The sequence below is a fragment of the Callorhinus ursinus genome, unplaced genomic scaffold (assembly GCF_003265705.2).
Source record: "Callorhinus ursinus isolate GAN/ISIS: 27379988/994484 unplaced genomic scaffold, GSC_fseal_2.0 scaffold27, whole genome shotgun sequence".
Classification (NCBI taxonomy): Eukaryota; Metazoa; Chordata; class Mammalia; order Carnivora; family Otariidae; genus Callorhinus; species Callorhinus ursinus.
Window position 1 is genome coordinate 3,845,961 of NW_027397089.1, and position 11,327 is coordinate 3,857,287.

Sequence of the window (11,327 nt, forward strand, 5' to 3'; positions counted from 1 at the left end):
TAATGTGTTCTATCACACTGATTGATTTGCGAATGTTGAACCACACTTGCATCCCAGGGATAAATCCCACTTGGTCGTGGTAGATGATCCTTTTAATGTATTGCTGGATCCTATTAGCTAGGATTTTGTTGAGAATTTTGGAATCCATATTCATCAGGGATATCGGTCTGAAATTCTCCTTTTTGATGGGATCTTTGCCTGGTTTGGGAATTAGGGTAATGCTGGCCTCATAGAATGAGTACGGATGCTTTCCTTCTGTTTCTATTTTTTGAAACAGCTTCAGGAGAACAGGTATTATTTCTTCTTTGAATGTTTGGTAGAATTCCCCAAAGAATCCATCAGGCCCTGGACTCTTGTTTTTTGGGAGGTTTTTGATCACTGCTTCAATCTCGTTACTGGTTATTGGCCTATTCAGGTTGTCAATTTCTTCCTGTTTCAGTCTTGGCAGTTTATAGGTTTTCAGGAAGGCATCCATTTCTTCCAGGTTGCTTAATTTATTGGCATGTAGTTGTTGATAATAATTTCTAATAATTGTCTCTATTTCCTTGGTGTTAGTTGTGATCTCTCCCCTTCATTCATAATTTTACTAATTTGGGTCCTTTCTCTTTTCTTTTGGATAAGTCTGGCCAGTGGTTTATCAATCTTATTAATTCTTTCAAAGAACTAGCTTCTAGTTTTGTTGATCTGATCTTCTGTGTTTCTGGTTTCTAATTCATTGATCTCTGCTCTAATCTTAATTATTTCTCTTCTAATGAGTGGCTTAGCCATCGTTTGTTGCTTTTTCTCTGGTTCTTTAAGGTGTAAAGTTAGTTGGTGAATTCGGGATTTTTCTATTTTTTTGAGTGAGGCTTGGATGGCTATGTATTTCCCCCTTAGGCCCGCCTTTGCAATATCCCATAGGTTTTGGACCGATGTGTTTTCATTCTCATTGGTTTCCATGAATTGTTTAAGTTCTTCTTTGATTTCCTGGTTGACCCAAACATTCTTGAGCACAGTGGTCTTTAGCTTCCAAGTGTTTGAATTTCTTCCAAATTTTTTGTGATTGAGTTCCAGTTTTAAAGCATTATGGTCTGAGAATATGCAGAGAATAATCTCAGTCTTTTGGTATTGGTTGAGACCTGATTTGCAACCCAGTATGTGGTCTATTCTGGAGAAAGTTCTGTGTACTCTCAAGAAGAATGAGTATTCTGTTGTTTTAGGGTGGAATGCTCTGTATTATCTATGAGGTCCATCTGGTCCAGTATGTCATTCAAAGCTCTTGTTTCTTTGTTGATTTTCTGCTTAGATGATCTGTCTATTGCTGAGAGTGGAGTATTGAGGTCTCCTACAATTAACGTATTGTTATCAATATAACTCTTAATTTTGGTTAACAGTTGGCTTATGTAAATGGCTGCTCCTGTGTTGGGGGCATAGATATTTATAATTTTAAGATCTTCTTGTTGGATAGACCCTTTTGTGTCTTTAAGTACGGTTTTTAGCTTAAAATCTAATTTGTCTGATATAAGAATTGCTACCCCAGCTTTCTTTTGAGGTCCGTTGGCATGGAAGATGGATCTCCATCCCTTCACTTTCAGTCTGGATGTATCTTTAGGTTCAAAATGAGTCTCTTGTAGACAGCATATGGATGGGTCCTGTCTTTTTACCCAATCTGCAACCCTGTGCCGTTTTATGGGAGCATTTAGGCTATTCACTTTGAGAGTGACTATTGAAAGATATGAATTTATCATCATGTTGCCTGTGAATTTATCATCATGACGTTGTTTCTATATACTGTCTCTCTAAATTTCCATTCTATATCATTCTTGGGGTCTTTTTCCTTTTATAGAACCCCCCTTAATATTTCTTTCAGGGCCGGCTTAGTGGTCACATATTCTTTCAGTTTCTGCCAGTCTTGGAAGCTCTGCATCTCTCCATCCATTCTAAATGACAGCCTTGCCAGATAAAGTATTCTTGGCTGCATGTTCTTCTCGTTTAGTACCCTGAATATGTCTTGCCAGCCCTTTCTGGCTTGCCAGGTCTCTGTGGATAGGTCTGACGTTATTCTGATGTTCCTCCCTCTGTATGTAAGGAATCTCTTCTCCCTAACTGCCCTTTAAGATGGTTTCCCTGGTTCTAAGACTTGCAAGTTTTACTGTTACATGCCGGGGCATTGGCCTGTTTTCCTTGATCTTGGGAGGGGTCCTCTCTTCCTCTAAGACACAAATATTTGTTTCATTCCCCAGATTAGGGAAGTTCTCAGCTAGGATTAGCTTAAATATATCTTCTAGTCCTCTCTCTCTCTCCACCCACTCAGGGATCCCAATAATTCTGACACTGGAATGTTTCATGGTGTCACTTATTTCTCTGATTCTGTTTTCATGGATTTTGAGGTGTTTCTCCCTGGCCTCCTCTTTTCCTTCTTGTCTATTAATTGGTCTTCTAGATCACTAATTCGTTCTTCTGCCTCACTTAACCAAGCTGTTAGATCATCTAGATTAGATTGGATCTCATTGATAACATTTTTAAGTTCTGCCAGTTCAGCTTTCATTTCTGCCCTTAGAGACTCTATGTTGCCATTAATCAATTTCTCCATTCTAGCTATTGTCTTCACAACTGCTACCCTGAAGTCCATTTCCGACATCTTGGTTATATCTGTATCCATTTGTAAATCTGTGGGAGAAGTCACAGTCTCTGAGTCTTTCCTATTTTGGGGATTCTGTTGAGGGGTGGTTCAGGGAGTGTACAGAGTCCAAATTATTGACCACAACCCAAGCAAGATGCACCTGTTTTATAGGGACCTTAGGGTATGCTGCCAAAAACTGCAGCGTCCTGGGCTGTGCACTCTTCAGCAGTATTCCCAGTCCTTGCCTCCAGGTCGGGGCACGTCTTTGCCCTTTTTGCTTCTAAAACCACCAGCTGCCCCCAGTTCACACGCATGGCCCCACTGCTCCAGGTTCCAACCAGGGGGCTGCCCTAAAGTCCTTTCCCCACCACTACTGGTCTGCAAGTCTGTGCCCCATCTCCAGTGCGAGAGGCTATCACTCACCGGCAGTGCAGGATCATCACGGCTCCCTCCTCCTTCCATTTATCTTCGGACATGTGCCCGCTGAATCACGGGTCCCCGCTTCATACCTTGAAACCAACCGCCTGCAATATTCTGTTTGTAGAGATCCACATATATCTTCCTACATCTCAGGCTGATTTTGTGTTCAGAGTGGTCTGGTAGATATCCAGCTCAATTCCAGGGACTGGTTGGAATAGGGTCCCCTACTCCTCTGCATCTTTCCTTCTCCCCCTCTCAAGTCTGGTTCCTGAAACCATGTGAGTAGCAGGGAAGGCTGCTGCAGCAGAGAGAGAGGCAGAACATATGAACATCATGTATCCCAGGATTCAAGTGATAAGGCCATTGTATCCCACTTGCACCCTATCTTTTTCATTTTTATTTTTCACTTGAACCCTATCTTAATTGTGTTAATCTCACTCCATCACTTTTCCCTTACCACTTGCTTGTTTCAGACTTACTCACTAATCCATGTGATTTGGGTACCTTAATCTGCCTGTGAGCCTTTCTGTACCATAGGCTCTGATATACTTGGCAATTATAACAGATAATTTCTTCACAGAACAGAAAGTTTCTTAAATTCAGATTGAGATGTTGAGTTTCTGCTTCCATGATATTAACATGCTAATAATTGTTTTTAAAGATTATGGGAATCAGTCTGGTCTCTGTTTTTTAATTTATCCTGGGACCCTAAGGGCCCAGGGTTTTATGAAAAAGAGTCCATGTAAGTTCTACACTACATGTAAACAAAGAGCAGTGAGCATTCCCTTGAAGAATTTATTTCTGGGGCCAACCCTTTTCATTGCTCTTCTACTATTTCCTTTTTTCTTTGTTAAACCTCTCAAGAGCAGTATAAATATTGTTCTCTTTCTCTCCACGCACTTGCCCCATAACCTACTGCAGTCCAGCCTTCCCACTCAATAGCCACTGAAATTCATCAGATGAATGTCCCAATGACCTTGTAATGAACAAATCCAATAGTTTGTTCTCATTTCTTACTTTGTCCTCATGTGTCATCTGACACTGTTAATCGCTCCCTACTTGACACATTATCTCTTCCTGGCTTCCCTGGTATTCCAAACCCTGGTTCTCACACTTCAACTCCTTTTACTCCATTCTCTGGGATATATTTTCAAAATCCTTCTTCTCTATCTCCTTGGGTGTAGGGGATCAAAATATGTCACTCCCAAGTATGTCACTTTGGCATAAGAATTATTGTAATCTGAAGAAAATTGAGAAATATCAGATACCAAAAAAGTTCTCTGCCCTTCCACTTGCCTAAAAAAACATAGATTCTTTTCAAAAAATTTTTAAGTTTTTATTTTTTATTTATTTATTTTTTAAGTAAGCTATATGCCCAGTATAGGGCTTGACTCATAACCCTGATATCAAGAGTCACATGTTCTAAGGACTGAGCCAGGCAGGCACCCCTAAGTTTTTATTTAAATTCCAGTTAGTTAACATGTAGTGTAATATTAATTTCAGGTGTACAATACAGTGATTCAACACTTCCATGCAACACTAGGTGCTCATCACAAGTGCACTCCCTAATCTCCATTACCTATTTTAACCCATCTCCCACCCCCTCCTCTTTAGTGACCATCAGTTTGTTCTCTTTAAGAGAAAAAGAATCTGTTTTCTGGTTTGCCTCTCTCTCTCTCTCTCTCTCTCTCTTTTTTCCCTTTGCTTATTTGTTCTGTTTCTTAAATTCCATGTATGAGTGAAATTATAGGATATCTGTCTTTTTCTGACTGACTCATTTCACTTAGCATTATCTTCTCTAGCTCCATCCATGTAAATGGCAAGATTTCATTCTTTTGTATGGCAGAATAATATTCCATTGTGTATATATACCACATCTTCTTTATCCATTCATCTGTTGATGGATGCTTGGGCTGTTTCCATAATTTGGGTATTGTAGATAATGCTGCTGTAAACATCAGGGTGCATGTATCCTTTTGAATTAGTATTTTTGTATTCTTTGGGTAAACACCTAGCAGTGCAATTGCTGGATCATAGGGTAGCTCTATTTTTAACTTTTTGAGGAACATCCTTACTGTTTTCCAGAGTGGCTACACCTGTTTGCATTGCCACCAACAGTGCAAGAGGCTCCCCTTTCTCCACATCCTCACCAACACCTATTGTTTCTTATGTTGTTGATTTTAGCCATTCTGACAGGTATGAGGTGATAACTCGTAGTTTTGCTTTGCATTTACCTGATGGTAAGTGATGTTGAGCATCTTTTCATGTGTCTGTTGGCCATCTGTATGTCTGCTTTGGAAAAATGTCTATCATGTCTTCTGCCCATTTTTAATTGGATTATTCATTTTTGGGGTGTTGAATTTTATAAGATATTTATATATTTTGTATACTAACCCTTTATCAGATATGTCATTTGAAATATCTTCTCCCATTCCATAGGTTGCCTTTTGGTTTCATTGTTTCCTTTGCCCTGCAGAAGCATTTTATTTGATGTAGTCCCAGTAGTTTATTTTTTATTTCATTTCCCTTGCCTCAGGAGACATATCTAGAAAGAAGTTGCTATAGCTGATGTCAAAGAAATTACTGACTGTTCTCTTCTAGAATTTTTCCATTGTATATTCTTTCCTGCTTTGCTGAAGATTGATTGGCCATATAATTATGGGTTCACATTTGGGTTTTCTATTCTGTTCTATTGATCTATGTGTCAACTTTTGTGCCAGTACCATACCATACTACTATATTACAGCTTTGTAATATAACTTGAAGTCCAGAATTGTGATGCCTCCAGCTTTGTTTTCTTTTTCAAGCTTGCTTTGGCTACTCAGGGTCTTTTGTGGTTCCATACAAATTTTAGGGTGGTTTGTTCTAGCTCTGAAAACACACTTAGACTCTTAATCACCAGAGACTCTTATTAGCCCAGAGATGGCATTGAGAGGAATCTACATAATCAGCTTTACTAAAACAACTCTTATCTTCCATTATTTTCCCTTATATATTTACCTTCCCATAGTTTGCCACACTTGGAAGCCTAAAACCCTTCTTGTTTTCTTGTCATTTCCCTACAAATTTATTGTTCTTTGTTAAGATGTTATGTAAGTCCAAATTCTCTAACTACCCCTTTGACTTACCGCTGAGTTTCTTTTGTATGTATGTACACTGCACATGTTAATAAACTCTGTTGTTTCTTTCCTGTTAATCTGTCTTTTATCAGCCAAATCTGTATGGCACCAGGCAGAAAACCTTGGAGGGTAGAGGAAAAGTTTATTTTCCTCTCCTGTAGTGCCTTTTCTTGTTCCTCCTGGCATCCCTTCCATCTCTATTCCATTGGCCCCAGAGAGTATGTGAACAGAAGTAGACCCAGCAACTTAGGCACTGGAGATCAGAGGGCTCTTGGTAAATGGTTTCTGTTTTCTGGCAGCAAATGCACTTCAGCGTATGTGGAGTGATATGAGACATATTGCAAAAACCTAGCACCAAGTGTTCTTTGCAACAGACTTTGTACACTACCACCCTTTAAGCAAAATGCTCCCAGAGATTGGAGTATTTGAGAGAGGTCAGGGTTGTGGTAACATGGTTAATAAAGCACACTCTGTGTCTTGGAGGGGCTTGACAATCTTATATAAAGGAGAAGTTGACAACAGAATCAGAGAGCATTTAAAAAAAAAAAAAAAAAAGACTCAGAGATCATAACCTGAGAGCAGAAATTTGAGTGCTGAAACACCACAAGGTTTTATTATTGCTACCAGCTGCTCCTGGTGAATGGCCAAATCAACATGCCAGGGACCTGTCTCACTGTGACCTTGAGTGTGTGTGTGTGTGTGGCCAGTCTGTGTGGGGTTCCTAAGAGATAGCTGCCTTAAAAAAAAAAAACAAAATCAAAGAGAGCAAAACCACAAATAATCCGTCATCCTGGTGACTAGAGGAGACCAAAGAGAAGTGATGCAAGAGAGTCATAAAATCTAAATCACATCTCTAGGTGTAGATCTATATTGTTAATGTTAAAGATTTTACTTATCTCATTAATTACAAGAGAAAAACAAGGAAAGATGTTATAACCTCTTCAAAGAAGTCAAAGAAGGCTGATCCTTAGACTTCAGAACTCTCTTCCAACATGGCCCAAGACAACTCTCCAAACAAGACCATAACAATGAATCAGAGACGCAGCCGCACCAAATTCACAGAAGATCAATTGAAAATCCTCATCAAGGCATTTGACCAAAATCCTTACCCAGGTTATGCTACCAAACAAAGACTTGCTTTAGAAATCAACACTGATGAGTCCAGAATCCAGATTTGGTTTCAGAATCGAAGAGCTAGGCACCAGTGCCAGAAAAAATCAGAACCCGATGAGGACTTAGAATCAAGTCAAGACCAAGATCACTCTGAAGAGGAGATTCAAAGTAGAGAAGACAGACGGTGTCGTACCAGCTATACTTCTTCACAATTACACACCCTCATCGGGGCATTTATGAACAACCCTTATCCTGGAATTGATACCAGAGAGCAACTTGCTAAGGAAATTGGCATTCCAGAGTCAAGAGTCCAAATTTGGTTTCAAAATCGGAGATCCAGATTCCATGTCCAGAGAAAAAGAGAACCTGATGATCAAGACTCAGAACAGAGACAAGACCAGGAACAGGATCTCTGGGATGAGAGAGTTCAAGACAACTGTTTTCCCAATAAACTATTGGGCCTTTTCAGACCCAACAAACCCACTAGCTGTCTCTGCGGAAGCCTGGACTCAAGGTCAACTGATACAGTCCCAGCCCATGAACAAGGAAGGCCCTGCATTTCTTAATCAAGAAAATGAGCCCAAGACCCCATCCAGCTTATACCAGCTGCCCTAAATTGCTTCCCCTCGTCCTGGCATCAGGGGCTGGGTTTTGCTTTGTTCTGGTGTTCTTTACCCCCAAACGAATATGGGATGTATGTTACACATAGGTTTGCTCATTATGCACACTCCGTCTTTACTCATGAAAAGTCATGCTCCCCCACTCTCTTCATCAATATGCATGTAGCCTCAACTCCTTTGATTATAAAAAACTTGTTCTCTCCCCCTTCCGGAAGGCGGGTTTGAAGCTCCCTCCCACCCCCTTGTCTCCTCATCTGGCTGCCTCTTGAAAAAACCCTTTCCTTTCTGAAAAAAAAAAAAAAAAAAAAGAAGTCAAAGAAGAACAAATTTATGTGGAATAAAGAAATGTTGAAATTAATGTGCAAATGGAAGCAAAACTGGCTTGGAGTGGGGCAAGTGGGTTGTCCTCCACTTGAACAGACATCATTTGCATATCCATGGGCAAGAATTACTTTGCATTGTTTTCAATGCTTTGTTGTATCAATCAATTATTTTGAATTGCTAACAAACTTACAGAGGTATAAAATAGCTCTCTTAGGCTTAGAATCAGATAACCAAAGAAAGTGTGCTATAGACAATGGGGTTTTCCACTGAAGCAAATTTTTCCCTAAATGGAAAGCCTTGGAAGGATACACAGCAAACATCTTTGCCCTGCCAAAGTTAGGGAAGTGCTCTGTGCTTTCTTTTAGATAGTTGTGTAAAATGGGGCTCTTAAAAAAAGGTATTCATGTAACGTTTGTTCTAAAAAAAGGGAAGCAACATTTAAAAGCTGACTTGAATTGAGTGCTGCACAATTTAAAGGATAAACACATGTGTAGTTCTTTAGTCAGTGAATGAGTTTGAATCCCAGATTCACCACTTAACAGCTGTTTAATCTTGAACAAGGTACTTAGCCTCTGTAAGTCAGTTTCTTAGGCTACAAAAAGGAATAATATTAATACCACCCTTTATGGAATTATTGTGAAAATTAAATGAGAAAATGTATGTAAGGCACTTAGCACTATGGCACATAGTAAACATTAATAATATTGCCTGTTATTATTATATTAATTGCTGTGAAACTGAAGTAACGTGGAAAGGCAGGACCTGAAGAAGGGTACTGTGAGGCCAAAAACTATGAATCACTCTCTGAGTAACATCTTCAGAAGGGCCTTGATTTCAGACAATGTAAAGTTCAAATATATGTTAGTAACTTTGGGAAAAGTTATGCCTGGAAGAGTTTGAAGTGTCCTGTGTTAGCCAGTTCATAGAATTATAGAAATTTAGTCCAGTTTTTTTTTTTCTTTGCAGGCTAGGAAACTGTTAGGGACACGTTAATTGCTTTGATGTCACAGAAAACTGTAAAGGACCATAATGGGAGGCTCTGAGAAATGAAGGACAATATGCTATACCGAAATATGCCAAAATATGCCAAAATATTTCAAACAGAAGGCAATTGAAAATGAACAGATAGAGAAAGAAGTCTTCCTGGAGATTCCCTTATCTGATTAAAAGTAGAAATTTCTGAAAAATGATGACAGCTATAAATCTTTCCAGGGGAGTTCTATGACCACAAATATGGAAAGCTGGCTCTGAGAGGAGTCTACACAAACAAATTCTACTAAAATAATCTTTATCTTCCATTAGTTTCCCCACATATTTACCTCCTCTAAACGCCCCCTCTCCTTTATCTAGTACTTTCTACAATTTACTGCCCTTTGTTAAAATGGTGTATAAGCTCTCAAGCCTAACCACCTTTTCAAGCTTTTACTTCTTTTCTGTGAACTCCCATGCATGTAAAGTTGAAAATATTAATATCAATAAAAAATTATATGCTTTTCCTTCTGTTCTCTGTCTTTTGCCAGTTTAATTTACAGGCTGCTGCTATAGAACTTAAGAGGGTAGAGGGAAGTTTTTCTTCCTCCACAGAAATAACTATCAAGGAAGACCAGGTGCCACAGTAATACCAAAGGCCTAGGAATGAGAAAGCTATCTGACTTGAAAAAACCTGAGCAGCCAAGGTCCCTGTTTACCTCTCAACTACCCCACCCAACACTTCACTCTGACAATCCATTTCCTATCTCTCTTCCCTTCTCCTTTCTCTTTGAACAGATTGAAAATCAACCAAATTTAATGAGTTTCTAATAGAGACATTATGTTTTTATGAACATTTACTTCTTTGTCTTCTTATATGTAGCACAAATAGAATCCCTCCTTCAAAATCAAGCCAGGAAATAAAAACAAACTGGCTTTAACCAATTTTGAGCATATTTGGGAAAACTTTTCCTCTACTGATTTAAGTCTTATAGCTAGGGGCCTTCAAATTAATTGACAATAGACAGATTAACAGAAGAAAACACATTTTGTTCACACACATGTAGGAGCATTCAGATGAAGAGATTCCCTGAATAGCTAGAGATAAGGGTTTATATACCAATTTAATAGGTCAATGGGAGGAGGGAGAAACGGCTTCCATGGGAAGAGCAAATGGGCTTTTAGGGAAACAAATGGAAGGTATGACAGTTTGTGATAATGTGTGTTTATGCAATTTTTCATCCCTGTGTGAGTGGTCAGTCTTCTCCCTAGGAGTGAGGCTCTCTCAGAGAGGGAATTTATGGCAGCTTCACTCTCTGCCTATTAGTCAGATAAAAGGGAAACTCTGAAAAGGCTTCTTTCTGCATCTGCTATATCTCAAATGTCTTCAGCTTAATCTTCACACCAACTCTGGGAATCTGAGTGAGTCTCCACAGAGAACTGTCCGATGCAAAGGTAAAGAAAGTCACTTCAAAGGAAATTCCAGAAATTTAATAAATATACATATAAAATTTCAGATGATCACATTAAAGTTTATTGTTTAGAAAATAATAATGAAAAATATAGTGATAATTATACTGTAAGTTTCTATGGAAAAGGCTGATGAACTGTGAATATTAATGTCAGTGGCTCAAGAGTTTAAGGAACAGAGAGCACACGTAATAATGACTTCTATACAATTCAATTTCCTATTTAGCAGGGGACAAAACATTTAATATCATTCAAATTTGTCATGGGAACAATGAGCACCTTGATATCCTGGGGATATGTTAGAAGTACCAATGTTTTGTGAGATTGTTGAGTATTTCATTTTTCCTCCGTTGTGGCTGCCGTGATGTTTAGAGCTATACTTTCTACTCCTATGTTTTGTGAGTTTGTTCTATATCTTGGTACCATGACATTTTCCAATATTAGGTACTGGGGGCAATCTGATTATTTGGTTGTGTACAGTAGAACACCACCAACCTACTCTCACAATATGATATTTTTATCTGGCAATCAACTGTTCCAAAACTCAGTAATTTAGGTTAAGCTTGTGGCTTCATTGAGGCATATCTTCTGTCCTGACTTGCCCCGAACTCTCAAAGTCCCAGTGACTTTCCCAGGATTCTTTTTAGTAGATCCAAATCTATGTATTCACTCAACAAATATGAGTTAAGC

General features: G+C 38.9%; 1 protein-coding gene across 1 annotated transcript; it reads left to right on the plus strand.

Annotated features, from left to right (window-relative positions):
• The first annotated feature begins 7,122 nt into the window (after window positions 1-7,122).
• LOC112829952 (double homeobox protein A-like) lies at window positions 7,123-7,871 on the plus strand. The gene has a single exon (XM_025879590.2). The coding sequence runs from the start codon at window positions 7,134-7,136 to the stop codon at window positions 7,818-7,820; it is 687 nt and encodes a 228-aa protein (XP_025735375.1). The 5' UTR covers window positions 7,123-7,133; the 3' UTR covers window positions 7,821-7,871.
• Window positions 7,872-11,327: the final 3,456 nt, after the last annotated feature.